Below are 27,896 nucleotides of genomic sequence, written 5' to 3' on the forward strand. Positions count from 1 at the left end.
TCATGTCGGACCTTCATTTGTCACACTGTTGTGTTTTCAGTCCTTCGGTGCTGGCCCACCTGGACATCCCCAGCCCTCGCTATCTGGGCCCAGCCATCTCATCCGGGGCCATTTATCTGGCTTCGTCTTACCAGAACAAGCTGCGGGTCATCTGCTGTAAAGGCAGCCTGATCCGAGAATCGGGAGAGCTGCAGAGGACCGGCTCCAGCAGAGGGTCAGCCCCTCCTCACTTGTCTAGTGACATTTTGCCCTGGCAAGTCACCATGTACTCACATCTGTGTGTGAGACACAAAACACCCCAAGAATGATCCCGTATTTTACAAACTATTTTTTTGTCTAGCTGAACTTAAACCGTTGAAGCAGGATGGCCTGTCTTATGCAAGTGAGCCGGCCCTCCACCCCCATCCACCTTGTACTTCTGTGCCAATGGCCGTATGGATTCCGTTACCATGACAACTAGGAGCAGGTCTTGGAGTGGCTGCACGTGGAGCCCTGAATTAAGAAAACTGACTCTAACGCACACGTGAACTCACTCCCCTCTCTGAAGACAGCATAGATTGGAATTTCCCACATGAAGTCGGCACCACGAAGCTGACTTGAATTGCCAATTGCTGCAGGTGGTGCAGGAGACATCGCCAAACATGAATACGCTCCCACGCCACCCACTTCACATACGTAGCAATCGTGTATGTGTTGCTTCTCAGAAGCTAAGCAGCTCTTAATGTCGCAATACTCTTGCACAAAGCCACTAGTGACTTATTTAAACACAATTGGAGTCTGGATATTGCTTGACAAGTGGCTCTGAATCCTGCTGTTATATAAATTAGCATGTCTTGTAGCTACGCAATAATCGTGTGTAAGCGCTGTGCTAGAGCGACTTGCTCTTCAATTTTACACTTGAAAGGTGGGCAGGCTCGTCAGAGATTCAACTATGTGTGTATGAGCAAATTACGTAATATGTCCCCTTTCAAGTTTGAGCCTTCAAATGGTGTAGGGAGAAGCTTAAGTTGAAAGTAAGCGCAAGTTTGGTTTTGACAGACCTCTGCTGTCATCTGCTGCTCATAAACTGGACTATACAGTCATGAAACATTTAATGTAGCTTTGAATTTTGTGCAGATTACGAATCACCTGATGACAATTGCTACAGTCCAGTTGCGATTAATTCAGTGAGCTGCATGAGTGAGGAGATTCACAGGTCTGCATTGCAGAAAAGTGAATCTAAAGAAATCTGGGCCCACGCTTTCATTGGCTATTTTTTTTTGCAGTCACTAAGCAACCGTATTATAACCCCCCTCCACTAAATGACTTTTGTATTCAACAAGATGACTCCTGCTTGGCCTTGGCTTTGCTTTTCCAGGAGTCCCAGCAAGCGAGGCCCTCCCACCTATTCGGAGCACATCACCAAGCGCTTGACCTCGGGCCCCGGCAGCCATGACGGTTTGCATCGAGAGCCGAGCACCCCTCACCGCTATCGGGAAGGGCGCACCGAGTTCCGGCGGGACAAGTCTCCGGCACGCCCCTTGGACAGGGAGAAGTCACCCGGCAGGGTGCTGGACAGCCGCAGGGAGAGATCTCCCGGACGATTCGGGGACAACAATCGACTCGTTGCCGGCTCTGTGCGCACACAGCTGGCTCCTGTTAACAAGGTAGTGTTGATATTGTCGGACCAACATACATGTTCTTCTTGCATGATAAGGGTCATTTAAACCAGCACATGAAATAGCAATTGATTTTCATTCCAATTGAAGCATCGCAGACAATTTCACACGAGGTGAATGACAACTAATGACAAATGAAATTTAAATCGAAAACATATTTTTGTTCATGAAGTAAAAACAAGATTTTTTTTTTTTTAAAGAATGATAATTGAAACTACAAGTTACATTCCAAAAACTACCTACAGAGAATATTCCATATTCAAATAACTAATACTAAACGACATGACGCGCCTTTGGGGAAAAAAACTAATAAGACAAACAAACCCACTCTAAAAAGGAATAAAAACTTATTGACAAAACAAACGCCAAAATGAAATATAAATAACAGAAGCTATGATAAAAAAAAATACTGTTAAAACACAAGCACAGTATACAGCATAAGTAGCCTCTCAAATGAAAACATTCCTCTCACCGTAATTTCTCATCTTTAAGGTTGTCTGTCATTTGTCTTGCAGGTGTGGGACCAGTCGTCTGTGTGAGAGAGAGTTCATCGGCGCTCCTTTTGAACAGGCCAGTGACTCGCACTTGACTGACAAACGGCCATCTTGCCTGTAACAGTCACACACCTTCAATTTGACAGCACAAAGCCGAAACGTGCTTTTTTGGGGGAAGCGTATCCCACAGTGGAATCGGTGGCAGGGAAACCGCGTCGTGCATCTATTTTATGACAGATCACCGGCGTACATGTAAATAACGTTGTGAGTTTTTATAAAGGGAAAAGTCGGCCAGCAAAGCCATGTCTATTTTTTTGTAAAAAGAGAATTTCTATAGAAGTTGCAGGGAGCCTCACGCCATATTATTGTCTTGAATTCACGGTAGTGAGGGACAAGTTGAAGCAATTTGCATATCAGTTGGACTTGAACAGGATGTAAGAAAAACTTTTGTTTTCCACACCAAACGTGAGGTCCTGTTTCTTGTCTGTATCTCCTTTGATATACTGTACACCCATTGCGTATAGAAGTGCTTCATTGAGAACAATGTTGCCTTGTGTTTCTTCAAAAGCTCAGAGTGCTGCCTCATCTTGCTCTTGTTGGTCTACAGCATTCCGTGTGTGTGAAGTGACCTGCAGTGGCTGTCAAAGGTGTTTCTTTTGTGCCCGTTCGACTTCCTCATCAGTGAGCATGGCATGCGGTATTTAGAGCAGTTTAATTCTTTCTCTTGCTTACTTTCTGTCAAACTCGCGTTCAATAATTACACTTCAATGTTAACGCTAACAGAAGATTTTTCTGATTTTTAGATATCTGCAGAAGATATTAAAACAGGATTGAAGCCTGCTTTCTCCCTTGTATCTTTTCAGAGCAGGTCACATGCATGCACACACACACACAGCTGGTTTGTCTAGTTTATTTCTCCTTAAATTCTACAACAACAAAACGCCCTTAAAATAAAAAAAAAAAAAAAAAAAAGAAACTCCAATGAACAAGGAGCACTTGTAATTACAGGAAATAGCTCTATGTACAGCTACAAACTCGACTGACAAGCAGTTTCAAAGTGCTTTTCCAACAGGAAGGAAACAGATGGGGGGGGACGACAAAAGCACATGTGATCTTGTGAGATCTGAAATAAAACAGCTTGGCACCCATCTCTCGCGGGAAAAATATGCACACACGCGCACACACACACAGCCCCCAATGCCTAATCCATTCTCATTCTCACAAACACGCTCTCACATGTGGAAAAAACGAAACGAAAAGATGCCACCCTGTCAGACTTGAGTAGAGACAACAGTTTTCCATCTTTGTTTTGATCACGTGTGTGTGGCACGGTCTTGCGGCTGTCAGGCAAACCAGTGTCTCCTCTCATCATTTGTGTTGATACTTGATGAGATGTGCGCTGTGCGTGTGTGTCATAGGATGTTGGTATTACTCAGTTTGAATAATGAGCTGTGTCCAACAGCAGAACTTAAATGACGGATGAGTTACGCTGGTCAACCCCGATTTAATTCGTAAGGATCTACCTCTATTGCAGTGGACAATTGTGAATAGGAAGGTGATGTTACAGCCATGATCAGATTTGTGTTTTTAGTGATAGTCCTTTGTCTTGTTCGCCCTAACTGGCCTGCTAAAAGAATATGACTGAGTCAATATAATCAAAAGCAACAACCAACGATGGTCTTCATTGAAGAACAAGGTGCAGTTGACAAAGGGAACCCTGAAAGCCAAAATTACTACAAAGTGTGCGTAATGAGTGTCTGGTAAGAGGTAGAGTTTGTAGGTGAATGGAGTGTGTGCATCGTTGGGGGGAGGGGCTGCTTTTGGACCTCTGTTCTGTTTGTGTGTGTGCGTGCATAGACTCGTCACTCCACTGCCACAAGCGTGTCCAAAACACTGATTATCACGTGGCAGCTGAATTGTCAGACTCCAAAAAAAACTTTTTAAATTAAATAAATCATATCTCATTTAAAAAAGGAGAAAGGAGAAAAAAAAAAAAAAGTGTCCAAAAAAAGACACTCTGCGCTTCTATAATTCATATTAAAAAAAAAAAAAAAAACTGTTTTAACGTGTTGAAAAATATAGGTACATTACTGCAATTCCCCCCAAAAAAAAGATTTTGGTGACTAATTTACCGAGAAACTAGTCTCGCTTCGATACATTTTGTACTTAAATGCTATAGTTGTATCTGAATATATTATTGTATTTTTCGATTTTACAAAACAATGACTGTGTGCAAGAGGAGGTCATTGAATGACTGACAGGCAGCAAGGACCATTCTGTGAGCTCGGTCAAAAATAGAAGGAAAATCAAAACGGCATCTCCAACTTGTCCATTCAAAGGTAACAAAGGCAAATGCCGTAACAGGTATTTTAGGGGAGGGCAGCAATGGGAGTGACAAGTGCAAAAAGATCACACCTCATCTTCATCCATAAGTGCTTATTTGAGAGGGGGAAAGCCACTTCAGCCGTACTTTTGTCAATTGAGTCTGCTGCCAATAAAAGGGCCAATTTAGCCATGTGGATGATAATCTCCCATTGAAATTCTTTTCAAAGGTCAGTTTGAGGATTCTTGAATATTTCACATCACATCTTTCCCTCTGGGCACACAGCAGTAACCAAACACAAACAGTCCAAGCTGGGCCCAGAAAAGTAGGGAAGTGTGCATCAGCGGCATGGGCAGGGGGCACGATTGAAGTGGATTGAAGCCCCTTGACTAGAGAACATGCAGCAAGTCGGGCTTCCTCCTGGTCCCAAGCACCAGGAAGTCCATTCTCGCTCCTCAGTGCACGGCCATCTCGCCAGCGCCACCGTGTGGCCGACCAGGAACTTACTCCAACACGCATCTTTTTTGCAAAGCTAAGCGCGCCGAGCAAATGCGCCATCGCATGGACACGTTCCGGTCCACTTGTGCAGCACATACACATTCACACACACATAGACACACACACACACAGTCTACAGGACATTCTGTGGAGATTCTGTTGTGGTGGTGGTGCCCTCCTTTTTGTCAATGTCCGCCTCCTCTCTGAGGCTCAGTTGGAGCTGGCTGCGATAGGTTTGTCCAGGGGCGCCGGGCCGAGCCGGAGGTTGCCGTAACAGCTCCTGCACACCCGGCTGGGTTCAAACAACTGCTGGCTCGGCACCGGGATCTTCTGGTCGCAGCAGCTGGCGCAGAACACATTACCACAGTTCCTGTGGGGACACACCAAAGGTCAGCGCTGGATTCTCTGCATACACACAAATTATGCACATTTCACTGGTCAGGATTATTATTGCAATTTCTGTCATTTATTGAAATGTATTACGCCTTCACACCATAGACTCTAAAGCAAAACCGTATTGCTAACAACAAATTATTTTCCGACATACTAATAAACAAAATGATCATTTCCTATGCAGCCCCTGATGATCTGCCACTCTGATTTAATGAGCTTCACTACAAAAGCATTCTCAAACATTGTCTATCCCCTTTAATAAGGAAGTCAGTGCAATAATAAACACACTCACACATTAGTGACCTAAGATCCCCTGTTTTAACTGCATGCATCAAGTTGAAAATTAAACACAGGCGCAAATTTTCTCAGAGTTCTTGTTTGACTTAAAATACTAATGATATTAATAACACACTAACAATGTGCTATCAAGCAAACACAAGGCAAAGAATTCAGCCTTGACTACAAAGCGTAATTCTAATGAAGTTGGGAACGTATGCAAAATGTAAATTAAAAACAAAATATATTGATTTGTGAATCAACCTATTTCAACCTATTCAACTATATACATATAGGCATTTAATTTTCTAATAGAGGGCAAACAGGGGAAAGTTGAGGAAAGCTAAATAAAACACCTGATTTGAATATTCCACAAGTATCATTAGTGACCGAGAGCGCAAAGTTCTATTCCGTGCTTTTAACAGCGCCACGGGCGATCTGGAGGAACGTCATGGAACCGATAGTTTTGGAACATTTGTCAACGCACGATTGCAAATAATCTAGGGATTTTGGTCCATAATGTCAAAAGATTCAGAGAATCTGAAGAGAAATCTACATAAAAGCGGCAAGGCCCAAAAACCCAAATTGACTGCCCCTGACCTTTGATCCCTCAGCTGGTACTGCAAAAAAAAAATAGGCATGATTTTGTTACATTTGATTTACTGATACCCGTTGCAAGGATTGAATCCAGAAAGCTCCGGTTACCAACCAGCCGTGACCTCCGGCAAGATTTTTTAAATGAATACCGCCACATGGTCATTTGACAAAAAACACAGTTAGTTCCTACATCTACACATGCAAGTTAAAACAACCATGCAATGCAAAACCCAAAGAAACACAACCTAAAAAAACCAATGCTGGCTTCACTGAATCTTGACTGCGCATTGTAGAAGAGTGTGGTATGGTGTGTGTGATGAGTACATTAAATTATTTTTGGACATCAATACTGTTGTGGCCTCCAAGACAAAGTGGCAAAGGTCCATCTAGGTGCACATGCCGCCATTCAAGCAACGTCTTTTTCAGGGACGTCCCTGATAAGACGTCAGGTCCCACAACAAAGGATATTATCGTGGGAGGGGTGGAAAGTTGCAGAGTCAATCGCCTGACCTTAACTCACTAGAGCAGGCATTATACCTTCTGGAGAGGCGTCGGAAGCAAGAAACCCCAAGAAATATACAAGAACTGAAAAGGGCTCTAGTAAAGGCCTGGAAAAGATTATAAAATAAAATGAAGAATGCAGCAGTCTAGTTGTGCCACCAAACATTAATGATCACATTAAGTTAATTTAATAATGCGCATTTCAATACTTTTGCTCACTGGCAAAGTGGGTGGCTTAAAACAAAAGCTTCAATTCTGAACTTCTATCTCCTAACCATCCTTTCATCAACCCAAATGTCTTCAGTATGTCGACAGCAACAAAGGAATAGAGCTTTCTGTTCCAATACTTTTGGCCCTGCTGGTGACCAATTCAGGGTGTACCCTGCCTCTTGCCCCTAAGCCAACAGGGAAAGGCTTCAGCTCACCCATTGTGACCCTAATAAGAACAAACGCAATATAAAAATGGAGGGATTGTTTACTTCCATGTTGTAGCTGCCTAGTGCAGGCTGCGCATGCGACAAATTTTCACGTGTGCAGTATCACACAAGTACGACACTCCACAGATTTTTGCACATTTTTCGTTCTACCTTTAAATGGCACATCAGTGAAGAACTAACACTTTGCTTCAGCTTGTATGATGATAAGGATTTACATACTACCATAAACTACTATGCTGTCTAAGCTCAACTGTAAATCCATCCAAGAGCTGAATGTAATTCTTTGTGATGAATAAGAGCTAACATCATTGCAGCAAGCCTGATGGTTCAAACTACATGGCAGGCGAACCTCAGTGGTGATCATGCTGACACCTCAACGCCACATGCCAAGGTCGTGGACGGCATCAGAGGGGCTATTTTGTCTATTATAGAAGCTGATAAAACGTGTGATGGCCCACTGGGCAGGATAGACATGCCGGCGTCCATGCTCACACCGGGCCTCTTGACTGCTCCGCTCATCTTTGGCGTGACACAACACCTATTTTGCTCTCGTGATTATTGCACACCGGCATGGGCACCGGGGATAGTGAGGTTCGAGCACAGCGCCACAGCTGGCTGAGTGGCAGGTGGGGCAGCATGCTGCCAGGATGAGATAGGTGGCAGAAGGGGTGTGGCAGCCTTCAGCCAATCACAGCTTATTGACAGCACAATTGCTCACACTTATAGCCAATGAGTAAAAAGACAACTTCCCCGCAGTAATCATACTCGAAATGATCTTCAAAACAAAGGATGTATCTTAGGAACTGCACACAAGGTCAAATAGATGCGGGGAGGGAGGGAGGGAGGTGAAGGATGGATTAGGACCACAGTGAACTCCCACTAGATTGCGGTTCACTTTTGGCATCCCCACTATATATCGCTGCTCTTAAGCCATCGTTTGTTTCATGGGTTTTTACGGTACTGCATAGAGACCATGAACGTCTGAATTTAATTAGTCTGAATTTTAGTTTGTCTGAATTTTAGCCTTCAGTGCAGTACCATGTTCAGCAACTGAATTGAACTCTATATTAAAAGAGGCGAACAAGCAGAGAGGGACCCTGACAAAGCAGCAGTGTTTACAATGCAATGATTAAATCTTTGCTTATGTGTGATATTACTGCATGTGTGTATAACTGGCATTTTTGGAGGAATTATAAATAATGCAACATTGATACTACACTCATTTCAATTAGCCCACCTAGGGCGTTTGGAATTAAAGGGGAAAGTCAGGACAAAAACAAAAATCTATACAGTCTGTCTAAACGCTGTTTATTGCCAGAAAAATCCACCCATTTTTATCGGACTTAGTAGGCTGCCAATTTGACGCGAACTGCCATTTGCTATCGACTGAAAATAACGCCACGGTGCTTTGAACGTGACCCAACCCAGATAACGGTGAGCCATGATGTTAAGTGAGTGCCGACGTAAATATATTTTCAAAACTATATAAACAAAATTATACCTTTGAGTATGCTTAACTATGTTTAAATAACGTTAAACTTGTGTGGGAGAAGAAAAAAATAATGTTCTTTTGTTTTTGTTTTTTTTATAAATATGGACATGTACGTGGATGTGTAATGTATTCCCCGCAATAAATGGGGGTTCACTGTAGAATGGAAGGTGCAACAAAGCCAGAGGAGGGTGGAGTGGAGCGTGTGGGGAGGGGAGGGAGAGGTCAGAGGAGCCGGATCTCACCAGACCTGCTGGACAGGCTCTCTGCTACTGTGGAGGAGAAGGGCAGACAATAGAGAAGAGCTGCCTGAACAGGGAGGACAACATGACACACCACAAGTACAACTTGACTCACGTAACAACTTCCTACCACAGATATTCTAAGACAACATGGCAAGTTTTGCTGTAAAACGATTTTGAACCGGTGTCCAGATAGTGTGCCAAACACAGCGTGCATGGATTCCACTGTGAACCTCATATCAAAGGTCTTCCGTTCTTACGGCTAACTAAAATCCAACCTTATGGCGCCTGTGCACTTCAAGAGTTCACCATCTCGGTCAAACTGATGGGCACGTCAAACGCTTTGTGTGGCGGGCTCCATCTAGTGTGGAAACTGAGAAGTGCAACAGAGTTGAGCTCAAGCTTCTTGTGCAGGCCATATTCAATTATGTTTTCAGAATTTGCTGCGGGCCAATAAAAACTGGACCCCGAAGTTTGGACACCCCTAAGCTAGAAAGTGAACAAAGGTCAAAGCAGCTTTGTACTTAGTGCTTACCTGCAGTGATGCTTCCTGGTAGCGAGCCAGAACCTGCTCTCACAGCCGTAACACTGGGCAGCCAAATGATCAGGGTACCAGCGGGTAACCTTGAAAAGAATCACAGCAAATTTTCATTTTTTTTTTTTTGACAAAAATAGGAATAGCGGAAATGTGTTGTTCTGAAGTGTGTGCGGTTCTGCAACAAGTTTTCATGTTATGTTGCAAGTTCAAATGGACGGCATGGGATTACCGCAGGGGTGGATGGACGGTTTTGTTATGCACTTTGCATTCCTTTTGAAGTGTGAAAAGTGGCTTTGTAAGTTAACAAAAAAAAAAAAAAGACAGATTTAATAGCCAGGGGCCTCATTTATCAGACTGACAAGAACAGGTTCTAAATTAAATTGTGCGATTGAAATTTTAAGTGTGAGTACGAATTCATACGGACATTTGTCGTGTGCACACCAGGAGATAAAGTGTGTTGATAAATCCCATCTGTTCTAAACCGCCAATCTCGTGCACGTCTAGCCTCATTTGCGCTGAGAAACACCTCCTGTTGACTAAGTAGCAGCGAGCCCTTTAAGAAATCCAAAAGCATTGAAAATAGGCCAGAGAGCATCTCTGAGACTGACATTGAAGTACTTCAAAGTGGAAACAAATACTGTTTGTAAATACCCAAAAATGCAGAAATAAATGAATGACAACAATGTTGTATGAAAGGGGATGAGCAAGTCATTTTGAATCATTTTACAAGATGGGAGAACGTGACATCACTACACCAGCCCACCTCGGCTTCTTATTGGAAGCGCACATCCACAGAGATTTTTAGGTGTAACAAATGAATCGTGCGTTAATTCCACCATGCCATGTCCAATTGGGTCACGTTTGCCCGTATCACTGTGGGCCTTAAAGAAACAGTTGTATCATGGGTTGTGATAACGTTTGTGTGCACCTAGGCCACCACAGGGTAGTACAATAGGAATTGATATAAAACAGCAGATTGTCTAAACAGGAGTATTATAAGCTATTTAAAGGTTTTTATCTGCTACATTATCGCCGCATGTTTCATTAGCCAGTCTGTGGCATTTACCGTTATTCTGTTTGGTTTAATACACAGCATATAATTCTCTTTGTTTTATTTTTAGTTTCAAAGCAAATGTCAACTGGGAGTGTCATTAGATAACGAAAGTGATTTCCTAAAAGAGTTGTTGTCTAAAGTCTCATATCTTGACAGTGTGGAGAGGCGCAAAGGTATACTTTAAAAGGTGTGTCACACATTTTTGCAGGTCAGTCTAGAATGGATTCCTTGTGATAAAGATTTAGAATTTAAGTCAGGACAACGTAAGGTGTTAGAACAGACTTAATGGGCTGTTTTAGACGAAGCCAAATGTGGTGAGACCCACCTCAGTGTCCTGCTTGTCCACCTGCTCCCAGCTGGCTTCGGAGAACAGCTCTGTGCTGCAGTGTGACAGGCAGTTGGGGTCCACGTTGTATTCAGAGCCTGTCATCAAGGTCTGTGAGAAAGAAAATCAAGCCCATTTTCTTTTTTGTTTTACTGGTCAGGTAATCTGGTGATTAGTAGCACTAGCTTCTTACCATTTCAACTCCCCCGTTTCCATTGACCCGATGCAAGCCGGCGTGCTGCTGATTTTCCAGGCGACTCCACAACTCCTGTACCTGCTTCTTCAGGGTCTCCACTTCCATCTGGTGGCCAGCTTCAATCTGCCTCAGCCTTTGCTGGATGGCATCTGTGTGCAGCATCAGCCCGTCGTCGTCCAGGTGGCTGCGAGACGGCTGCTCTGGGCTGGCAGTAGGCCGGCCCAGTTGCGCGTGGCACCAACGTTGTTGTGAGCAGCTGCCTCGGTGATGGAGATTTAGGGAGTTGCAGCTTGCCAGGGACACCTGGCGGCTCAGCGGGGCCCGCTCGCCATTCGCTTTGACCGAGCGAGGTCCTCCGATAAGTTCCCCGTCGGCACTGTCACCGTTGCAAAGTCCGTCGCGGGTGAGGTCAGCACTCGCACACTGAAAGGCACTGACAGAGGATCGCTTGCTGCCCTCGTTGAAAATTCTGGTAAAGCTCTGTTCAACAGTCTCCAGCACTTTGTCCTTGGAGGAATGCGGTGGGCCCTTGCCATTGCTGCAGACCTGATAGCTCTGACAGAGAGGAGGAGGCTGTTCAAACCTGCTGCAGACCTCCTCTGTTAATGTCTCTGTGGAGCTTTCCATCAGGGAGGCCCTCTTCTCTGCCTGTTCCCCTGACTCAGACAAACCTCTGTCAGGGTCACAAGCAGAGCAGGTCTCCTCATCCGCATCAGTTTCCTCAGGTGACCGGTGAGCAAAGCCGTTCATCAGAGTTCTTTGAGTTGCAGGTAGCTCCGGCTCGCCTGAACTTGATTCAAAGTATTTATGAGCATGCTCCAGCTGCTCAGAACATTTCTCCACAACCTGCTTCGTCACATCTTCGGGTATTTGGGCTTCGTCATCTCTCAGGTGTTCCTGCTCAATTGACGTCTGTGCAGGTAGAGCAGACGACTCACTATTCTCTTCAGCCTCTGCATAACCATTTTCTAAATGGTGTCCGTTAGCAAGCACTTCTCCTGTGTCGTTCTTCTTGACAGACTGATCACCGTTGCCATCAGTAACATCATCATCATCATCATTAGTGCTTGAGCCTGTCACCTCCTCCCCGAAGGCTGCGTTAATGACGTGGGTGTCAGCAGCACTTCCAACTCTTTGAGCATCTGCTCCCATGTCCTCCTTGGTAGCTTCTTGAAGAATGTTTTCCATCTGGCCTTCGGCCACACCCACTGCCACAGACAATTCGGCCTCCTTGGTTTCCTCTCTTGTGGTCGCAGCGTGCATGAAGGCTACCTCTGCCAACTCAGAGGGTGAGTCCCGTGGATGCGGGCTGGCATCCATCTTAGCGTCCACTCTGTTCGTGTGAAGGCCCAATCCATTACACTGTGCCTCATGATTCTGGTCCCCGTCTTCATCTGGCCCGACTGCCATATTGAGATCCAGAGAGCGCCGGTGGTCCTGCCACTTCTCATTGAGGTTTGGGTCGCTGGAGCGGCGGTTAGGAGCCAGTGAGCTTCCCAGCTCACAAGCACTGGGCAAATTATCGAAGGAGCGTGTCTTCGTACATCTAGAAAGTAATAATGGAAAGAAAAGTTATTTTTAATATAACTGTACATTATAATTACTTATGAAACTTTTTTTTAAAAATCTATTTACATCACCATCCACCAAGCTACCCAAGGTTATTTGTAGCAAGCAAGCAACCAACCCCAAAACGTGGGATTAAAAAATACAACATTTATTATAGGTCAAAGTTATTGAAAAGTCTAGTTTAAAAAGCAGAGCCTTTAAGTTCTTGTGGTCTTTCCAATGACGCTGACACATAGATGGTAAGCCATTACACAGTTTTGAAGCCACAGCATATTAGGGTGCTGTAAAAAAATCTTCAGGTCTTGGGGGGATTAGCCAATGTAGAATTATTGTTTATTTTCTACAATGAATGTAGATTTGCTATTTTTCCTCCATTAGACGGCACGTGATGCAATAATTGCCCTTTATAAAACATAAAGTGGGAGGGAAAGTGGGAGGAACGGTTTTTCTTAGATTCTCCAAAGATTGGTCCGGAAGTATTATCTTCTAGAACAAAAGAACAAAGAGCATTTGCTTAAAAGGTATTGTGTACAGTCTTTGGTGGTTGGCGACCAAGAGTTGTCATAAAAGTTAGAAATGGCTGTATAACCAAACAGAAAAATATTAAAATGATATTTTGAAAAATCATCCATCAGGCCCCACCTTATGCCTCTAATTTTAATTTTCAGTGTCACCCCACTAGTATATAATATTACAAGGATGCCTGGGCCAATTAAGATTATTCAAATGTAAATAAGACAAGATAAAATTGATAAACAATTAATTAATACTAGGGGTGTAAATCGCGGGTTTTGTCACGATACGATATCATATAGATACAAAGAACTACGATACGATATTTGCCGATATCTTAAAGCCTGCTGCGATTCATTCACGATATATCACGATATAGTGCTCTACGATCGATATATATATATATATATATATTTTTTTTTTTAAATATATAGAACAATATCCTGATTTATAACAATTCATACGCAAAATCAACAAGGTACTGCAAACTCTTTATTTAGGAAATTACAAGAGTATTGTAGTATACAAAGTGCTTATTTTAACACTGAACTTTGATGTCGTGTTTTTTCTTTCAATGTGTGGCGAGATTTGTGCTCCCTGAATATTTGATCACCGCATGGCAGGATTTACAAACTGCACGTGTCTTGTCCGTTGAGCCATCTTTTCTTTGGAATCCAAAGTGCTTCCAAACGAATGACTTGAAGCCTAAAGGGGAGGAGATTTCCTCGTCTTTTTGGACACTAGCCATAGCACCAGCCCAGGAGCCGCGTACTAGTTGTCGACTCCCCTTTCACGTGCCTGCTCTGCTCACAACACAACGCCGCCGCGCACTGCTCCCGGAAAGAAGAAGCAAGCAACAATGAACTGGATTTCAAAATAAAGTTGCGTCTAATGTCCGAGGTCAAACACGGCGATATTAATCGATGTTTACGTTTAGCATCGATGGCAATAAATCGTAGAGCATTATATCGATTAATCGATGTGTATCGATGAATCGTTACACCCCTAATTAATACAGTTACGGAAATCACCAAGAGCAGCAAATATTACCGTATTCTCCAGACTATAAGAGGCTACTTTTGCACAAAATTTGAACCCTGCGCCTTATAGTCAGTCTAGTGTGGCTTATCTATGGATTTTTCATGATTTTATGATATCGTAAGAGGATTTGTTTTGGTAATACAAGTAATACAAATGAGTACTTTTAATTTAAAAACACCTACGGCTTGTAGTCCGGTGTGAACAAAACAGCATTTTCCACTAATTTTAGCTGGTTGCAGTTTAAAATCAGGTGCGGTTTATAGTCCGGAAATTATGGCAGTTGGAAAGTAATGTGGGGCCATATACGAGCTAGGGCTATGGACTCTGCCTAACAATTTAAAAATCCAATCCTATACTTTGTCCCAAAGATTAGGGGTCAAGAGATACACGACAGAAACAAGTTAATAATATAACATATGGAACAAATCCCAGTTTCATTTTCCCACTACAGATGTCATGAGACATGAACTAAGCATGCAGTGTACGATTGTAATGCCCAATGAGAGCAGCGTGTGCAAAGAAGACCAATTGGCTTTGGAAGCTCTCGACCAGAGTTTGTCTTACATTAGAGAGGAAGAGGGGGGCTCTGTGCCAGCGCGCCAGGCTCACCTGCCCAGAGGGGCCTCCTCGGGGTTGCTGCCAGGTAAAGGATATGGCGCACAGGAATCGTCAGAAGGGGTGGTGGGGGAGGAGCTGGGCAGGTAGACTGCTGTCCAGAGCATCAGATTGCGCACATGACACACTGGGTGGAGAACCTGCAATAACCGATGAGGTAGGTTTGAAGGTCATTGAGTTTAAGGACTAATAGAGACAACACGACTCTTTTCCCTCAAGACCAAAGGGTGCGTCAGGTACTGTACGTACAGTCTCGGAGTGTGAGGAGTACAGCATGTTCCGCAGTGTGCGGTTGGCTGGTCTCAGCAGGGACCACACCGAACAGGTCCTCTCTTGAACATGCCGGTCTTCCCTCTCTTTGCCGCTGTTACACAGGAAGGTGCCGAAGAGGCAGGAGTATGCGTGTTGCACCAGTTTCACCTGCAGACACACAAGCACATTAAACGTGTTGAGACTTGTGACCACAAATTAGAACTAAGAGCAAGAGCTACAGGACTCCGTTGGCTACTTATCAGTGTTCGACGTTTATGAAAGTATTCTCTGAGCTATACTTTATGTACCTCCTATGACTCCCAATTTCACACGCACAATGGCATAAAGGACTAAGCATGGATCATTTCTGTTTGTTCGGGATGGCGTGCTAACTTTTGGTGTGTGCTATCGATGGCCATGACATACACAAAGTCCCGGACGAGCTACCATCTTAGTGACAATGCAGGCAGGCAGGCACGCAGCTTCAAAAGGAGCAAGTCGTATCTAGCTCAAGCAAATGATATCCATATCTGGGCTCATGTTGATATACTATTAGCATACCAACGTAAGAAAACTTGCCTTTACACTACATGAAAAGTCCCAATCTATCAAAGTACTATGCAAATAATAGTTTTTAAACCAGCAGATTGCGGGAAACGCATTATACACTAGTAGAGAGGGAAGAAATGCTTTTTAAGGGTAATGGGGGGGTATTACATTCCAGTTCACAATATACCTGAGAATTTATGGTATGCTGTGCCCAGGCACATTTCATGGCTGATGACTTCGTTGTAACCTTTCACACATTAAATTTTGGGCTTGTCAGCCAATCACGTAACGTAATAGTCTTAAACTATTCAAGTTAAAGTACTCACATTGGGAATAACTTAATTGAATCTACACAAAACTCACCCAGCTATCTTTGAACTTTGACTGGAATAATTTAGTAGGACATAGTACGTACCAGGAAGGCCTCGTTAAACTCAAAGGAGCAGGGAAATTGCCTCTGCAGCTGGTGAACACAGTCCAGCCATTGCAGGAAGACGGGACAGCGTTCATTCACATCCTCAGAGTTTTCTCCGTGGCCACATCGGTCAGCAAACTTGTGGCCAAAGTCCAACCAGTCCATCTCAACCAAAACTTGGAAGCCCTACGTCAAAATATGTGCAGATAATGGAGCTTACTACACACACTTTCTTGAATTATATCAGTCTGAACAAAAAATGACCCTGGGAAAAAAACTAATGTAAGCTATTCTATAGCAAGAATAACATTTTCAGTTGTACCTCTATGGTGCGGTAATATGGGTCAAGAAGCAGCTTGGACAGTGCAACAATTTGAGGTGTCCGGTCCCAGCCGTCAGAGCAATGCACCAAAACAGGCCTTTGGTCTCGATCCACTGCATTGACCACCAACAGGGCCGCCTTCAGCAGCAGGGACAGGTGCTGCAACCACTTGGTGCTCTCCAGCGCAGATAGCCAGCTGCAGACAAGCAAACAAGACGTTTTAACACATGGCACAATAACAGCATGAGTCATGTGAACGTTTGACCTCTTCTCAAATTAAATTTTTGCAGCTTTCCCACTTCAATGAATACAATCGTTATACAAAGAAAAATATCAAAGAACTAAAGTAACCATAAAAGGCAGTTTTTTTTTAATGATTTTAATTCATAAGACTAACCTACTTGCCTCCTACAACAAATAACTATTTTGGTTTTCCTATTTTGGCCCCAAAACAATTATTAGGCAGTTGATTTATGATTTAATAAAGTTAATGGAAAGGGGGTTGCGGGCAAATACTTTTTTTAACACTGGTATGAATAAAATGACTATTGAAAAAGTGCTTCTCACATGGCCTTATCACAAGGGTATGATTACTGTTATTACATTACAGAAGTTTCAGACTTTATGAGACACTATTTTCAGCTGTATAAATGTTAAAACAAAAAATATCGATAAATAAAACAAATAGCTTTTATCCAATGAGTTTATAGAGTGCATTATATATCGCAGTCTGATTAAACTCCTCATTGTATGACTTATTCTGAGAAAAAAAGAAGGACAGGAGACCAAGACAGACATATGGCGGAGCTGAGATTCACAGTTAAAGTTGGGTTTAAAGTTTGGAAGCCACCGGGTGACAAAGATGTGACAAGGACAATCGTACTTTGCTGGATCCGGCATCTGAGTGCAGAGGAAACGTAGGGACTGGAAACTCTTGCGTATGGAGTGAATGTTGGCCATGCCCATGAACACCACCTCACAGTTGGGATAGTATTCTACAAAACGGGAAAAAATAAAAACTAAAAAATGAAATCAGGATTCAAGGCAAGTTACCCAATCCACTGCACACAAAAAGTAAATAAAATACAAGGCCTACCAGGACATTCGCAGCCTCCCCCCTTTGCCCTGTTGGCTACAGCTGCAGCGTAGGACCTGGCATCTAGAATCAGTAACTTGTGTGGCTGGATGGCCAGTTTTTCCACCTCTGAGCTGTTGGTCATTGAAGACTCTGATACAGTCATAAACACATTAGAGTTACGTCACTGGACAAATCAGAATATACTGTATTGAACGAGAAAGGGGGTAGGGTCGGGTAGGGTTAGGGTAACACATTCTGAAAGAGAAGTATTCATAATTGACAAATTATACAATATACAGTGGTTTAAATATAATCCTCCTTTTTGCCATTTTTTTTTAAGGAGTTTTGTTCAAGAATTCAACTAATCCTATCTCGTAAGAGAGGTGGACATACTGTGGTAATACAACTTCCCTCCTCTAATGTATAAAGTAAAATGTCCTAAATGAGTCTGAGGGTTTGTTTTGAATGTATGTCAGCCTGTTGCTTCAGGCCCAGACAGGTTGGATTGCACAACTTTGCCTACTCCAAACTCATTCACCTCAAGTCGAGGAATCTGTCTCGGTTCAGATAAAAGTCAATGTGTGCGTTTTGTGTCTGGTAGAGATTGTGACAAGAAATTGTCGCATGCAGACTGAGTCCTCACCAAAATCAGTGTCAGGCAGTTCAGACCCATTGATGGAGGTTCCATTGGACAGGAGCTTGTGAGAATTGCTATCCACGGCACAGGCCTTCCCAATGGACTGAACTAAGTGCTCGTCGTCAGCATTCCGCCAGCCCCACCAGCTGACCTCTGGCTGACCGCAACGGGCGATCACAGCCCCTGTGGTCAGGTGCCTGAATGTATGAATACTTATATGAACAAACAAGAAGCTAAAACAATTTGATCAATGCCGCTTGACTGTGCTTCTGTACTATAATTACATCAAGGTTAAACAGTCATTAGTAATCGCAAGTCTTGGCCGTGGTCGTGAAACCTTTACATTTGTCTACATGAATACCGTGCCTCAAAAACAGAAACGGAATATTTCTGGCCAAAAGCAAATCCGGTAGCTCAATAAGCCCAGGAAGCTAGAGTGTGTAGTTTGTCAATGAAAGAGATCCGAACCAACTGACCGATATACCACGGCAGGAAACCTTTTCCAGGAGCGGAATGCTGCCACATTGTCCAGCTCCTTGTCAGTGATCCAGGCTGGTACAAGAAGCTGCTGGGGATAGCTGGGGCAAAGCCTGGCAACACCGAGGGGCACAGAGAGAGGTGGTTAACGCATTGCATAAAAGAAGGCTTCGGACCTGACTGAATGCATTAGTGAAGGCTCAACAAAACGCTCTGTCGACAGACATCTAATCCCGGGTGGAGAACAAAACAACACTCCGCAAAAAGCCTCTCACACACTGATCTGCGCTGTACCCAATGAAAGCAAAGGCTGGAGTCAGAAAGACAAACGCATCAACAGAGCAAAAGGGGATGTGTGAAGCAAGCTGCCTTCACCTAAACTTGCAGTTGATGTCAGATATTCTCCAGGCATTTTGGGTGTCAAAGCCCATCCTCTCCACCTCATTCTTGAACCAGGAGGTCACATGTTCACCTAAAGATCAGAGGAGTCCGATATGACCAGAGTGCCTACCTAGACTAATGCTGTTATTTGAGGGGTTCACTTTCAAGTCTGGGCTACCTGGTCTGCAAAGCTCTCCGTGCTGCTCCTTCTCGCCAGCGTACACATCCATGCACCAGGCATGAAAGGCGAAGGAGAAGAGATCTTCCAAGCGAGAAGGGGGGCGCACCACTGCACTGAGACGCTTTAGCCATTCCTGACATTGCTCGAATGTGGAGAATTGACACCTAGGAATTAAAACACAACAAAAGCATACTTTTCAGTTGGTTTCCTTGTGGTAACTGCACAACAGAAGTGTTTGCTGCTTTGGTCCTCTTCCAAATAATCAAAAAAGGTATAATGAATCCATGGTTTAGGTCTGCTTTCTTTAATGTTGTCAAGTCCTATTTGTTCAAGTACAGTCATACCTCGACATACGAAGTTTCCAACATAAAAAGTGATATTCAAACATATTTTCGTCCTAACATACGAAGGAAATTACAACTTGTTTGTATATGACAGTAATAGATATTGAGAGAAAAATGTGCGTTTTAGCGCGACTGTATTCTTCCTGGTCCCCGACATCATATAGAGGGCACTTCCTCCTGCTGCTGGGAATACCACCATCATCTCTATAACAATGTGTGACGTTGGAAACATTAGTTTTCTTGAGCAAAATAAACATTTATTGAATAAATATGTTAACTGGAACCAATTAAATCATTTTACATGTATTCTTATGGGGAACAGTGTTTCAACATACAAACTTTTCCATACGAACAACATCCCGAAACAATTTAATTTCATATGTAGAGGTATAACTGTATGGCTATAAATGGTGAACTATTGTTTTGAGAAGCAAGTATTACTGCTCACACTGGTTTGGGGTTACATATGGGTGTGTCAGCTCTTGTCTTACCGAACAACTTTACAGTCCTTGCAGGTGACATGCAGCTGGAACATATCACGACACTCCACACTTTCAATGAGCTGCAGGGGCACCTATAGAAATACATACAGTCACACAAAGTGCACATAGAAGCCTCAGACTAATAACTTAACACTGTAAAAGCTCAGAACATAAAACAAAACAAAAGCAATGATCTGTAAAGAGATTCACCCACTTGCATTAGAAAAACTCATAGATTAGTTGTCACTATGCATTTCCATTATGTTTCACATAACAGTTCCCAAAGCACTAACACACAGTCAAGCTAAATATGGAGCAAACCAATAATATATCCCGACAACCTTGTGTGTTGATTTCCATTTTAGCCTTGAGTCAAACACAGAGTTTGAATAGATCAGAAATACACAGTTGTTGGCCTGACTGTAGCACATGCTGTATGAAAATACCTAGCCTATTATGAAATAAGATTTGTAAATTTACTAAAAGTACTTTTCGGCCGCACAACGGGCTCAGGCTGCTCTTTTGCATGCGGTCGGGAGTCATGCATGACTGACATGCAGTCATCAGTTGGCCACATTTCTGCAGCTACACTATGATGACAGGCTTTTAGTCTGATGGAGGCTTTGTTGATGTAAATTATTGTTCTATCTGATTTTGGAGCAAAACGTGGTCAATAACAAAGTCAAGCAAGTCTAGGTAGCCAGCGTATTTCATAAAAGGCACACAAAAAAGGCAACCGCCCCACACCGTGCATCTTGCTTTAATACTTACTGACACCTCACAACAACAACTCTGATCCAAGACAAGACAGGAAAAAAAAATGTAAGCAGTGCTCGATTGTTTTGGTTGGTTACGATTCACCAACTACAAAGGGCTGTAATCATGCCACATACCGGATGTCCTTGCATCATGAGGCCACAATTTAATTCCAGCTCTCAAATCTAAATCGCTAATCTGGACGTCATCAAAATTCCAACGCTGCTTGCTCTCTTCCAGCACTTCCTACCGCAAACTCAACAGGGATGCGAACTAAAACGCATTTTGTCTTTGTGTCTGGAGACGTTCAGCATGTTTTATTATTCTTTCACAATCTTATCCTCTAATTTCAGATATTCTAGCCACCCCCGCATATACGTAGATTTTGAAGCACAGTGAACCTTTGTGGTTCAGAACCAATACTAGACTAATTCAACATCGGTTTTCACAATGCCTTTTGTTCTCTTTAATTGGGAACTAGTTTTCGTGATATTGAGAAGGAGAAGTGCAAACAAAAAAGAAAAAAAAAAGAGGATGTAATTGCACAACTTTCCGGCTGTGACAAGTTGGCGGGAAGGCAAGCGGGTTATCTGAATGTAGCATAATTGCTTATCTTGTATGCTCACTTGCTTCACACTACAAGTGTGGACAAAATTTAAAAAAAATTAAGAGTTGGATGTGCTGTCAGACAAATGACATGAGCCCAGTCACAGAAAAATAACGGGTTTAAAAATGTCGACATTCATCTTTGTAGTGGCACAAGAGGATGTATTGTGGAAAGTTTCAGTGATTTGGTAACAAAGTTAGGTCTTGGTAACTATTGAAGTGAGAGTGAGAGAAAGTTATAGATCCCCTTTGGCATGATTTCAGCCATGGAGACAGCTAAGCCAGAGAGTGAATGTACAATTTGAAGTGAAGCTGCTGCTAGGACCGATCAGCTCTGAGCAGCTTGGTCACAATGGGCCTCATTCATTAATAGATTCCTCGGAATATAATTTGTAGAATACCGATGTCATTCATTTTTAATTATGTCGCAACTTAAAATAACGAATGCTGTACACAACAAATGCTTGGAAAGATTAATTGAGCTAATTATTGAACAACCACTAGACTGTACGTTTTTAAAATAGACCGTAATGAATAAATATGGCACAGCTAAGAGACATTTGTGGTCAAAAGAATTCATTAAATTAGTGTTGGAACTTGTGACGGAAAATACACGCAGCATTGGCAGTACTATATTTGGACGCTGCCTAATGTTAATAAACAAGGAAGACTTTTTTTCCAGGTGTGGTACTTTGCTTATCAACTATCAATCTAGTATCTTGTCAACTCCAGACTTTTCTGGAAATACTTACATTGACAACAGACTGCTTGAACTTGATGTGTAGGCGGTAGTTGGATATTGCAATGATGGCATCCTCTGCCCTCCCCACATACTCTGTAAACTCCCCGTGCAGCTCAGGAAAGGGCACCTAGCAACGGCAGGAGAGTCAGCATTTCAAAAACTGCAGATCATAATGCACACGCACACAGCAAGAGGACCGTTAGATACGATGACACTTATTATTTTGCCACACTTGTGTACGTGTTTGAATTCAGGTCATTGCATCCTATCGGTCAAGAAAAACTTCAATTTCATCTTTTCGTAAAAACGTTCAACCCTGGTTGGAAGCAGAAGTTTGGTATCCAACCAGAACTAGTTTGCTGCTGACATGATGAGGGAATGGGGATTTTGGGTGATAGTCTGAGTTCTTCCATTCCTGGTCTATGTTTCTGCAAAATTATTATCTCCCAGAAATGCCAGCTACAATCCAGTGGGAGTGATGTTTTTTTTTCTCTTATTTATGATGAATCTTTGGACACTTGCCACCCTGGAGCAACTCATAGTATGAAATATGTACATTTATTTACTGTATTCTTCGGAGTTGATATTTTGTTGCAAATGATTTCCTTACGATAACATTTAAACTAGCGACCACCGACATCACCAAACTTACAATTTTCTTTTGCAATGAATTTCCATAGTGGTTTATATAGTCCCCCCCTTTAGCAGGTATAATGCATGCTCCATTGAGTTTAAGTCTGGACACAGACTTGAGCAGAGTTGACCTGGGCTGTCAAATACCTATTTACCTGCATGTTTTCTTCCTCCAAGACAGGAGATTTCTTTGGGAAAATTTGATTGGCCTGGATACACTCTGATGTCTTCTGCCCCTCCTCCTCCTGCACACAAAAAGACTTATGCTTACTAAACGGCCGCCCACGTAACAGGCACAAGCTTCTTTCAGATATTTATTAGGTTTTAATATTGCTTCTGAAAGGCTTCCCACTGAACACCTGGCAGACTCGCTGACAAAACTGTTGGGGCTCATGAGGTTAACTCAAGATTAAATTGGCCATCACTAATTTGGAATGGAAAGGGGAGCATTATTCCACCAAATTCTTTGGCCTTGATTTTTTTCAAGATGCGGCTAAATGCGACAATTTTCTTATCTCATACTTGTAAACATTGGCACCGCTTGAATGTTTGTGGTCACTCAGTGGCCTTACGTCAGGGGTAAACTTTCAAATAAACAGCCTGTTGACATACAGATGCAGCAGAGAAGCTTTTTCATTCTCGAGGACAAAAAAAAAGAGAGGCAGTGTGCTTTTATTAAAAGAACTCATGCCCCTCGTTTATCCAGCATATTGTGAAACAAAGATGAAAGGAGTCAGAAAGTCAAAGACAATGGCCTCCATTTGCTGTCTCAGCATAAAATGTCACCACATTTGAACCATACTGCGGCTAGAGGATCAGGAATGCTGAGACTGGAGTAACTACAGAGAAAACAGGAGCCCAAGAAGCCACCCAAACAGTTTTATCACGCACGTGCTCTTGTGGTCATGATGTGACGAAACTATGCTCACAAAAACCAGCAGACACTCCAGTAGCTTCTTCCACTTGGCATTAACTTGCTCAATAGTTGACTCATAATTCCACCATGGTATTTTGGCAATTTTACAACACTATTACCATGGTCATCTTTGTAGTCTTGGCTATGGAAGTTTATCTGTGCCATCGGATTTTGAATTCGAATTTGTAGCACTGAATTTTTTTACATCCAATTTTTAACACTGAATTTTTTTTTGCATCTAAATCAGACTTTGAATTTTAAAAGCCATCGAATTTCTAGCACTGAATTTTTTTTTCCTAAGACATTTTTTTCAATGTCTCAAAAAATTCAGTGTCAAAAAATTCAATGTCTTAAAAAATTCAGTGTCAAAAAATTCGACATCTCAAAAAATTCAATGTAAAAAAATTCAATGTCTAAAAAAATTCAGTGTAAAAAAATTCGATGTCTCCAAAAATTCAGTGTAAAAATATTCAGCGCGGACATCCGGGGTAACCAAGGGAGAAGTAATCAATCCCTGTATCAAATCATCCAACGTTCAGCCAATCAAGTTACGCTCCATTGGTCATGTGACGTCGAAACAGGAACGTCGTGAAGTTCAAGTTCATTACAGTATTACAGTATTAACTGTTACTGTTACCCTTGAACTTCACGACGTTCCTGTTTCGACGTCACATGACCAATGGAGCGTAACTTGATTGGCTGAACGTTGGATGATTTGATACAGGGATCGATTACTTCTCCCTTGGTTACCCCGGATGTCCGCGCTGAATATTTTTACACTGAATTTTTGGAGACATCGAATTTTTTTACACTGAATTTTTTTAGACATTGGATTTTTTTACATTGAATTTTTTGAGATGTCGAATTTTTTTACACTGAATTTTTTAAGACATTGAATTTTTTGACACTGAATTTTTTGAGACATTGAAAAAAATGTCTTAGGAAAAAAAAAATTCAGTGCTAGAAATTCGATGGCTTTTAAAATTCAAAGTCTGATTTAGATGCAAAAAAAAATTCAGTGTTAAGAATTGGATGTAAAAAAATTCAGTGCTACAAATTCGAATTCAAAATCCGATGGCACAGATAAACTTCCATACTTGGCACTCTGCGTTATTTAAATATATAACTAGTATTGTTGAGTACTATTCCACACTGCTTTCCACATCATTTGCAAAATTGCCACTCGATCATAGTTACTACAATGCTGCTCACTTATCGTTGTTTAACAACTCTCTCCACTTGTTATGTCCTAAAAATTAATTTGCTGGAGTTGTTTGTTGCTGGAGTGGCTAAAAGAAAACTAATACTGTGTGTGTGCGTGTATGTATTTGTCATTTGTGGATGTGTCATGTAGTATTTCTTGTACTACATGTGGGCCCTTTGTGGACATTCCTCGAAGGAGCAAGATCGGTGCTTGAGTGGCAGGGGGGTGTGCCTCGAACTGCGAGTCAGCACTAGGAATTTCCACAGACGTGTGTCACGACATGCATGCTGTGATCGAGGCGCCTCTGACCCACTGGTGAAAGGAGACTTTGAATGTCTCCGCTTTAATCTGTAACCGCTTCAAACAACAAGGCATATATAGGAATAGTTGTTTATGAATGTATTATTGCCAATGATAGATGTTCTGTAAAGTGCTTTGTGAGAGCGAAAAGCGCTTTGTTACAGCAAAAAGCGCTTTGTTACAGCGGCAGCTTTTGTGAAAGCGTTATATAAATAAAGCTGTATTGTGTTATATTGTATTTGGCCAATCGAGATCATTCTGATTCTGAACAGGACAACAAATCACTGCAATAGAAAAAAATAAAGTTGCCCAGCTTTGACAAGAGCCTAAGGCAACCTTTGACCCAGTCGTAGCTGACATAACTTTGTGGTAAACAGCCAATAAGTATTGGAAATCAATAGAGAGTTTCCAATTCTACAGACTGGATGCAGGAAAGCAGTGAAGAGAAGAATGGGTACCATGGCCTCTGTGAAGGAGTGCAGGTCACCCAACTGGTAGGAAGCCTGGCCTGGAGCAGCCTGTAGAAAGAAAATACATGAAATCATTGCGCAATATGGAACAAACGATTAAAAAGAAAGAAAGAAAAACACAAATCTGTCCTTTCACAAGTCCTCACTCGGTGGACTTGACTGTGCTTTGCTGACTTGACAATTAGCAGAGCCACAAACAAATGCTCATCCTCTAAAAGACTCTAAAAGTTACACTTTGTAAACACTGACAACTCGTAATTATTATTATTTAGCCTTTTAAACAGAGAAATTAAAATAACAATAATGTGCATATAAATGTGATCATGTTCAATGTGGTATGATGGCAAAGGTAAAAGTGTAATCATCAATTTAAAAAGCCAATAAAATATGTCTTTCACTAAGTCACATCTTCTATTATTGCTGAGATATGGGCCAAATTCAATTTGAGCAGAAGAATTGTAATATAGTAGAAGACAAATTTAGGAATGAAACCTAATATCAAACTGTAGTTGCAATATTAGGTGCGTGTGGGGTTACAAATGCAAGTTGTATTGGGGTTTTTTTCTTCTTCAAAATTGCTCTGCTCAAGTGGCAATGGGTACAAAGATTTTATGAGACTACAATTTTTAACTAAATACAGAGCATTTTTCCATTCATTTCCCAAACTACTTATATCGTGGGCATGCTGGAGCCTATCCAAGCTGTTTTACTGCGCGCGGTAGGTGGGGTACACCCTGAATTGGTCGCCAAGCAATCACGGGAAACACGGAAGCGAACAAATACAATGATATTATATTGTGATCTTACCACAGTCACTTAATGAGTAGCCCAGATGATCTTTTTCTAAAGTTCACAACTAAGACATGGAAATCTATGGAAAGAAAGGCAAACATTCAATTGGATTAGGACATAATGGACTTTAATGCTTTAATGTTCATTGACACATGTAAAATGGGATGCGTTATCACAGGCATTACATTTTAAAAGCTGAATGGCATCCATTTCATGACAGCAAGCAACATTTTCATCTGAGGAAGTTCCTCACAGAATATTTTGAAAGAGCCCTACAAATAGTTATTATGGGAAAGAGACTGAAATGTGATCTGAGGAGGTCAGTGAGAGTAGATCACGCCATCCAATCAGAAAAGCAAAGGAAGAGCACGAGCCACAAGGCCTGGTGGTGTGAGGTGGCCAACGTAGGCCGGTCAGTGCTACTGGTGCAACCTGATAAAGCCTATCTGTCCGGCCCAACACACACGACTTTGTTTACTGCATGGGCTCATGACCCGTGGCTGCGGCTCAGTGCGGCCCGCGGAGTTCAGTCACCCAGCTAAGCCCCTTAGAGCCTTAACGGCGCGGTTGTCCCGTGACATGCCACAGTGCATCACAGGCTGCGAAATTAACCAACAAACAGGCCACACAAACCAACTAGTTGGAGAACTTTCGGAAAAACTGTTGATCAAGGCGAGTGACTGCACATTGCATTGCAACGTTGACAGCTCGCCTCAGTGAGTCCGTGATTAAATCACGCATATGGCTCATATTCAACGGAGGCTCATATTACAAGTCAACAAAACATTTACAATAAGAAAACAAGACCGATGCACTGTAGCGTAACATTACCATTACACGGGGAAACCATTTGTAGGCAAAAGAAATAATCGCTCTGCTTGGTTCTGATGAAAGCTTGTGCTGAGAGTTCAGTGCAAACTACTCGTGTAAAAAATGGCTCACAACAACAACATTATACCTTTCCCGTAGATGTCGTTAGTTGATATATACATTTAATTTATTCGGAAAGTGAGCGTCGCCGGGCAAGCTGGAATACGACCGTAAAATTGCTCATGCTAATGAGCTAATGCTAACGCCCATCTGGCTACGCGGATCTTAACAAGACAGCCGTAAAGACAACTTTAGAAACAACATTATGTTATATCGGCCGGTGTTTGTATTTCTTACACGCGGCTGTGTTCCGCCAGTGAGCTGCTTCGCCTCAAATAGCTACTTGTGCCAACGCAGCTCCGTGCAAATGTTATTGTTGTCGTGAGATGGAGGGCGGACCCCAAAGCCGAGGCCTCCGTCAAAACACACCGCCGATCCACCACAAGCCGGCACACTCACCAGTGAAACGAGTGAGGAGACGTTTCAATGCCACAAAATTATCCGAAACCCGTGCAGTTGATGAGCAGAAAATAAACCCGAAGGGAGTAAACATGAGTCATGTCCGAGTCGAGGCTAGCTTGACTGTGCCCCTTTGCAGCGCCGAGCCGTCGTCGCCATTATCGCAAATTCTCCAAGCCCAACTTTACGTGTTTGTGACGTCATCACGCTATAGCAATGGCAATGGGCGGGGTTGAGGCGCTCTCTCGCACCATGTGCTGCAATAATGTAA

At 42.5% G+C, this 27,896-nt stretch overlaps 2 protein-coding genes across 6 annotated transcripts in view; one reads left to right on the plus strand and one right to left on the minus strand.

Moving 5' to 3' along the window:
• Nucleotides 1-2,976, plus strand: part of LOC133153878 (citron rho-interacting kinase) — a 31,742-nt gene extending 28,766 nt beyond the window's left edge. Inside the window, exons 37-39 of the mRNA XM_061278102.1 lie at nt 41-214; nt 1,358-1,646; nt 2,174-2,976. Coding sequence (XP_061134086.1) covers nt 41-214; nt 1,358-1,646; nt 2,174-2,197 — 487 coding nt within the window. The 3' untranslated portion in view covers nt 2,198-2,976. The remainder of the gene's footprint in view (nt 1-40; nt 215-1,357; nt 1,647-2,173) is intronic.
• A 72-nt stretch (nt 2,977-3,048) lies between these two features.
• Nucleotides 3,049-27,824, minus strand: mtmr3 (myotubularin related protein 3). 5 transcript variants are annotated; one of them, XM_061278100.1, is made up of 22 exons: nt 27,626-27,824; nt 26,312-26,375; nt 25,493-25,552; nt 22,770-22,859; nt 21,992-22,108; nt 20,649-20,669; nt 19,887-19,969; nt 19,049-19,215; nt 18,865-18,961; nt 18,489-18,602; nt 18,019-18,209; nt 17,394-17,525; nt 17,181-17,292; nt 16,298-16,493; nt 15,976-16,161; nt 15,009-15,179; nt 14,754-14,899; nt 11,019-12,567; nt 10,826-10,936; nt 9,444-9,532; nt 8,912-8,938; nt 3,049-5,343 (listed from the first exon to the last, which is right to left on the minus strand). In XM_061278100.1, exons 3-22 carry the CDS (start codon nt 25,493-25,495, stop codon nt 5,184-5,186), a joined length of 3,762 nt encoding a protein of 1,253 aa, XP_061134084.1. In that variant the 5' UTR covers nt 25,496-25,552; nt 26,312-26,375; nt 27,626-27,824; the 3' UTR covers nt 3,049-5,183. The 5 variants fall into 5 exon arrangements, with proteins under 5 accessions (XP_061134084.1, XP_061134083.1, XP_061134081.1 ...); XM_061278099.1 differs by lacking the exon at nt 20,649-20,669; XM_061278097.1 differs by lacking the exon at nt 8,912-8,938 and having other exon boundaries at nt 3,049-5,378.
• Nucleotides 27,825-27,896: the final 72 nt, after the last annotated feature.

This window comes from Syngnathus typhle, linkage group LG5, assembly GCF_033458585.1.
Source record: "Syngnathus typhle isolate RoL2023-S1 ecotype Sweden linkage group LG5, RoL_Styp_1.0, whole genome shotgun sequence".
In the NCBI taxonomy this organism is placed as follows: Eukaryota; Metazoa; Chordata; class Actinopteri; order Syngnathiformes; family Syngnathidae; genus Syngnathus; species Syngnathus typhle.

What these genes read in the sequence shown, in the direction of transcription:
- mtmr3 (XM_061278097.1), bottom strand. An exon ending in ACTGCCTGACACTGATTTTG is followed by an intron (nt 17,526 to 18,018) that starts GTGAGGACTCAG and finishes TGACTGTATCAG; the next exon opens with AGTCTTCAATGACCAACAGC. An exon ending in TGGACAAGCAGGACACTGAG is followed by an intron (nt 9,533 to 10,825) that starts GTGGGTCTCACC and finishes ATTCTTTTCAAG; the next exon opens with GTTACCCGCTGGTACCCTGA.